The 6,831-nt window shown below is 36.3% G+C and overlaps 1 protein-coding gene across 3 annotated transcripts; it reads left to right on the forward strand.

Annotated features, from left to right (window-relative positions):
* Positions 1–205: 205 nt before the first annotated feature.
* LOC105953751 (4-hydroxy-tetrahydrodipicolinate reductase 1, chloroplastic) lies at positions 206–5,281 on the forward strand. Of its 3 annotated transcripts, none has more exons than XM_012977432.2 (10): positions 206–457; positions 1,459–1,694; positions 1,858–2,108; positions 2,303–2,540; positions 3,263–3,396; positions 3,574–3,648; positions 3,853–3,954; positions 4,370–4,479; positions 4,589–4,676; positions 4,820–5,281. In XM_012977432.2, exons 3-10 carry the CDS (start codon positions 1,875–1,877, stop codon positions 4,886–4,888), a joined length of 1,050 nt encoding a protein of 349 aa, XP_012832886.2. In that variant the 5' UTR covers positions 206–457; positions 1,459–1,694; positions 1,858–1,874; the 3' UTR covers positions 4,889–5,281. The 3 variants fall into 3 exon arrangements, with proteins under 3 accessions (XP_012832886.2, XP_012832888.2, XP_088668671.1); XM_012977434.2 differs by having other exon boundaries at positions 1,910–2,108; XM_088812545.1 differs by lacking the exon at positions 1,459–1,694.
* The last annotated feature ends 1,550 nt before the right edge of the window (positions 5,282–6,831 follow it).

Consider the following 6,831-nt stretch of genomic DNA (forward strand, 5'->3'; position numbering starts at 1 on the left):
GTGTATTGTATATTTCCCATATATATATATATATATATATATATATAACTAAATTGTGTTTGGGAGACAAATGAAATTCAAAAAAATTGACGAGATATTTTTTTTCTTTTAGATGAGAACGCTATTTGTGGTTCGAAGTCAAACCAAACACAGCCCAAGGAATACTATGTAAAGGGAGATTAGCCGACTTCACTCGGCGAAGAAAACCCGCTCTCTCAGTCTCCGTATCGAGTGCAACTAGACCTCCTTGCGTGCCGCCGCAGTTCCTAGATCCCGGCCCGTCGAGCCACCAGCATTAGGTTAATTTTCCGTCTGTCACCGCCTTCCAGCAGCACCGTCGCGCCTCACCAACCGCCACCGTCAGCCTTCCTTCGCCGCTCGAGCACGATTTGGCTATTGATAGATTCTAAAAGTAGCCCTTGTAGAAAATCCCAATTGTGGAAATCCACACCACCAGGTCAGTTATTTATTCTAGGTTAATTTTTTTTTCCTAATTTTCAATTGTTGAACAATTATCAGATTTACTCGACTCATGTCATTGTTTGGTCTTTTCAATTGTTGAAAATTGAAAATATGTTGTCTGATGTTCATCTATTTTTTTTTCTCTTCTTTTTGGTGTTATTGGGGAGTTAAAAGAGTTGATTGAGATATTTCTTTCTCATGGTTTTGAATTTAAAATAGTGATTTTGTACTATGTATGATTATGTTTATTGCTAATTTTTTTTCCACAAGAATCAATTTGACCTTACGCCAAATAGTTAGCAGAGTTTGGAAATTGTGATGATAAATTCCCTGCATTTGGTTTCATTAGAAACATTTTTTCCTCCCAAATTTGTTTTACTGCATTGAACCGATATTTTTTTTTTCCAAATTTTGTAGCTGAATCATTAAAGATGTAATGGTTTGGTAATTTTAGTATATAAATATTCAAAACGGTTTGATGTAATCGCATCTGATGAATAATACTCAGCTAGTTTAGGTTACAACACGTGTTGTTCGATTATATACATCTATATACATATATGTAAATATATTTATTCTTGTTATGCATTGATGATAAGAATCACTTGAGTCTAATAGGAGTACGTGTCCGTTTGTGCATATCTTATGAGCATTTAACAGTAGAACTTTCCTTTTTACATTCTCTATTTTCCCAAGAATTATTGTGTTTAACCTTAAATCTCATTAGTGGTGTTTATATGTATATGTGAGACAATATTAAACTACTAAGATGCTGGGTGATGAGATTATGGCAATAAGTCAACAAGTCTAAGCTATTCCACAGAATGTTGTGCAGATATGCTTAGAAAAATCTTCTTCCTTGCAACACTCTTCATATGCATAGAGAATAGTTTTGCATGTTTTAAACATTTGATAAGTTCACTGGTTCTGTCTACATGATTGATGCATCATTTTTATAAAGAGTTCACCATTGATTTAGCTTCCCATCCATAACAGGTACCAAGCTCAATTAGACACCCCCCTAACGTGCCGCCGCAGTTCCTAGATACCGGCCCGTCGAGCCACCAGCACTAGGTTAATTTGCCGTCTGTCACCGCCTTCCAGCAGCACCGTCGCGCCTCACCAACCGCCACCGTCAGCCCTCCTTCGCCGCTCGAGTACGATTTGGCTATTGATAGATTCTAAAAGTAGCCCTTGTAGAAAATCCCAATTGTAGAAATCCACGCCACCAGGTCAGTTATTTATTCTAGGTTAATTTTGTTTCCTAATTTTCAATTGTTGAACAATTATCAGATTTACTCGATACTCATGTCATTTTTTGGTCCTTTCAATTGTTGAAAATTGAAAATATGTTGTCTGATGTTCATCTATTTTTTTGGTATTTGTCTGATTAAGGCTGACGCTATTCCTGAATGGCATTTGTCGTAAAATCCCCATTTTGCATCAGCCGCACAACTTGGCGAGGAAACAATAATATGCTAAATCCATCTTCCGACTCGAGAATTGTGAAATCAGTAGGTATTAGAATAAATTCTAGGCTTCCTGCTGGTCGGGATTTCTCGGTCAAGATGTCAAGCGCACAAGTAGAATCTCTCCAGCTGGTGCCTACTGTTGCACCACCCAAGGATCTTGGAATTCCTATTATGGTATGATTTGAGCTTAACTTTTTATCGAATTTCAGTTTTGTATGAGTTCATTCGTAATTTTGATCGCATGTTCTTATTGGAGCTGCTCGAATATTCGCATAATTGAAATGTATGCTGAATGTGTAAAGTAAATGCTTGTTTTTTGTTTGCTTATTGATCACTGTTCAATGGTGAAAGTATTCTTTGTGTTTCAGGTGAATGGTTGTACTGGAAAAATGGGGAGGGCTGTGCTCGAAGCAGCTATGGCCGCTGGGCTTAACCCTGTTCCTGTAGTGTTAGGCGGTCCAGGCGATTCAGGGAAGATCTTGGATTTTGGTGGGAAACAAATTGAAGTGCATGGTCCCTCCGACAGAGAATCTGTTCTATCTTCTGCGTTTAGTGATTATCCGAACCTGATTGTGGTGGACTACACATTGCCAGCTGCTGTGAATGGTAAGCGTACTTTGACTTAATTGTAGAATTCAGAGTTTGATTTAACAAATACCTGATGTATTTTGAGTTTGAACTATTTCTGACATTACAACACCTTATAAATTTATAAGTGAGATTATATCATGGAAGTTGGAACTATCTCATGATCATGATAAATTATAGTGCCTACTGGCATTAACTGGTTCAGCATTTGTATTGTTGTTGTTGGACTGGTCATGGTTGATGCAGTTGAATCATCTTGCTTAATTGTCGATCTCGATGCAAAATCCATACAATGAATGAACAATGCAAGGTTGGAAACAAATTCATTCAATCCTATTCTTTTATTAGCTTTATTTTCTTCGAGAAGTCTTTAGGGGTTTGGTGGGTCTAAATACATCATTAAAATCAGGAGTCTGTTCCATCATATCTTCTTTGGGAATCTACTGTCCCTTGTTTGCCATTATCTTGAGAGGTAGAAAAATAAGCCCTATTTCTTGTATTGATGATATTAAGTTATAGTTTTAGTATTAGTAAATAAGATTGCTATTAAAGGTTGTTGGTTAATTTGCCTTGTTAACGCTTAAGACTTCCCCAACATTCCGTGTACGGACTGACTGATTGACTGACATGAAGATTCGGCATATTTGAAAATCTTATTTCTTATCTCACTCTATTCGTATTCTGATATTCTTATTAAATCTCAAAATTGGCCATTAAATTTGTTTTGGCATGGTATACAGACAATGCTGCACTGTACTGTAAAGTTGGAGTACCTTTTGTAATGGGAACCACTGGGGGAGACAGGGAACTTCTGTATAAGACTGTGGCTGACTCGAATGTTTATGCTGTGATATCTCCCCAAATGGGTAAACAGGTACTGGAATCTTGAGCCTCTTTTTCTTTTCTCGTTTCCATTTTTTCTTTCTTTTTCAATTTTTTTTTCTCTAGTCTTTTCGTTGACAAAGCATTCACAAAATTTTGGCACTTTTTTTTTTTTTTCCTTTTGTTTTTCACTTTACATGTTTAACAGTTCCCACACTGATATTTTTAGGTGGTGGCATTTCTTGCAGCAATGGAAATTATGGCAAAACAATTTCCAGACGCATTTTCTGGGTATAATCTACAAGTAATTTATCTACACTCCATCTCTCTGATGAGAACCATTTATAGCATTCTTGATTTTTATGCGAAGTAGTAATGCAAGAATTTTCATGGTTCTTGAAACTGCCCACTCTTTATTCTTAGTATATTAAATTCTTCGCAGCTTCTTGAACATCAGCTAACTGGCCCTATATTTGCCTTTTTGTGTTCCTTGTAAAACTTGTACAAGGTAATGGAGTCGCATCAAGCTAGCAAGGTGGATATTTCTGGAACTGCTAAGGCTGTCATCACATGTTTCGAAGATCTGGGGGCCTCATTTGAACGAGACCAGGTACTAAAGACAAATTATAATATTACTGAGTCACAAACCATGTCCTATTATATGTTCATTGGGAGTAACAGAGTTATCTTGGAGTGCATCTTATCCCAGTCGCAAATAGTTTGTGGCAGCTTAGACGGTCTATCAATCAGTCCATAATGCAAGAATAAGAGCGAATGTTAAGCATTGATGTTCTTAACTAAGAACCTTAATTTAATTAAGAAATGTCAACTCTCTTTCATGATCTTGCTCTCACACATCACATTGTGTTTTTCTAAATATTCAAGTTTTCTGGTCTTTTAGAGCAGTTGATGGGTAGAAAACAAGGTTTTGGAAGCCTTTTTATTTTAAATTGGAAATAAAGATAGATAATGTTCTCTCACGTCTGATTTGATTTCTGGTATTTTTTATCATTGAATTCAATCAGATCCAGCTAATAAGGGACCCTAGAATGCAAATTGAGATGGTGGGAGTCCCAGAAGAGCATTTAAATGGTCATGCATTCCACATGTATCACCTAACATCACCTGATGGATCGTAAGATATCTCTCTACCCTTTGATTATGGTTTCTTTTTTATCCCACGAGTTACTTGCGAGCATCAGCCTTTCTAATAATCTTCTCGGTTGTACTTTTCCGTGGAAAAGTGTTTCCTTTGAGTTTCAGCACAATGTTTGTGGCAGATCAATTTATGCAGAAGGCACTGTTGATGCTGTACTTTTCCTCGCTAAAAAGGTAATTATTTTTTTCTGATTGATTGATTGATCCAGTCTGTAAAATCTAGTAGTACTATTTTATAGGCAAATAGTCACAAACTTTATGTACATGATTCAGTCTTGCTTTAGTTGTTTGATTTAAAATGAATTTCCTAAATGCAGGTTAAATCCAATTCAGACAAGAGGATATATGATATGATTGATGTTCTCCGCGAGGGTAATATGAGATAAGTACGCATGAACTTTTGTTTTTTCATGTTAGTCCCCTTGTCCTTGCAATGTTTCTGTCACGTAGAAGGAAACAAATTTTGGCTCTGTGGATACTGAGGTGATTCCCGATCGAAACTAAAAATATCATGTGATTTATTAGCAACAAATTCCCTCTCTCTCTAAAAGCGGAGATACGTATGTCTTTGCATATGTTTCCTCGACAAATGGTCAGTTCAATGTTGTTGTCTTAGGCCTCGTTATGTAATAAGATTAGATTGTTCCTGATAACCTATTATGTGATTATCTTTATGTTTTCTGTTCATGATTATAAAATCCTTGTGTCCTATAATATTTGCAAGATATGTTGTTTGAGAATGATGACTATATTGGATTTTTTTATAACTTTTTTTCAAATTACCCCTAGTTAATGAGAATTGTGAGAGATGATTATTTATATATGGGTAAATTACAAACACCCCCCTGAGGTATGACCAAATTACAAAAACACCCCTCTTGTTTGGATAATTACAACCACCCCCCTCAACTCATCAAATTTAGTGGAATCTTCGAGATTATATGGAATATTATCACTTTTGTACCCGTTTTATCCCATTCAAACTCTACATTATGAAGCAAGATGACCATAATATGCGATTTTTAGCTTGTATATATCAGTTTATGGTGCATCGAAAACTGTATTTTTTACACAAAGAGTACAAACTAGAGCACATTTCACGGAATCTAGATGACTATGTTGAATTTGGCACCATAAAGGTAAGAAAAAATCATAGTTGAGGGGGTAGATGTAATTATCCAAACAAGAGGGGGGTTTTTGTAATTTAGCCATACCTCAGGGGGGTGTTTGTAATTTACCCTTTATATATAGGTTTCAAACTTCCCCTACAATTACACACCATGATGAAATTACCAAATTACAGTGGTCACAACATCTCTGATTGGTTTAAATTAATTATGGGTTTTGAGAAAATTAACGACGAGATTATTCACCTCATCGGGTGATTGCTCTTGAACAAAATGGCTTCCTTTGGGCACGAAAACGATTTCTAAATTAGACACAAATGTTTTTACAGTTCCGCCCCTGATATAGTCCTCCATTCCTGGAAAATTCAGGACATAATCTTTCTCCCCCATTATCAGCAGAGCTGGAACCTCAGTTTTCGGATCTTTTATATCCAACACTAGATCCATCGACCTACGATCTTTTCCGAAAAGGTTAATTCCGATCTGTTCCATCAGACTTTCAATCTTACCAATATATTACCGATGTTATCAGAACCGGACCGGCTATAGAACCGGACGACGATTTGGGTCATGGGTTTATAGGGTCGAACCGGTTCAACCGGGTTTTTGATTTTTTTTTAATATGCTATTATTTTATTAATTTTAATGATTTAAAAATAATTTTTTTTTTATATTTTTAATCTCCGAGTTATTATTTTCGCTTTTATCTACTTCACCTCACTTTTTACTATATTTTATTGCTTATATTCTATCTTTTTCCATTTTTTATTCTTCAAATCCGACAATCGGTCACCCCTATTCGATCACCCATTATCATATCTGACAATCATTCGACCATTCATGGTTAGATCCGACCACCCACTACTAAGTATGTGAAGATTCGCTTAAATCTAGCCACAAATAACCAACTCAACGGTGATTCGAGACGTTTCGGCCAAAAACCAGGTTGCTTGACTGACTCGGCGGTTCTTGGGTTTTACCCGGTCGAACCGGATTTTGGTCATTTGACCCCGGTTTTTGATTTTTCCGGTTTTAGATGTTAGACCGGACCGCTTTATTGCCGGGTCACGGTCGAACCGGTCCGACCGGCCGGTTCGGTCCGGTTCTAACAACATTGTATATTACTTTGCACTTTGAATAAAATAAATAACTTTTTCTTTCTTACTCTAAAATATATTTAGATAAATAAAATAGAAGATGTT

The sequence above is a fragment of the Erythranthe guttata genome, chromosome 13 (assembly GCF_056151865.1).
Source record: "Erythranthe guttata isolate IM_541 chromosome 13, IM_541, whole genome shotgun sequence".
NCBI classification, from domain to species: domain Eukaryota; kingdom Viridiplantae; phylum Streptophyta; class Magnoliopsida; order Lamiales; family Phrymaceae; genus Erythranthe; species Erythranthe guttata.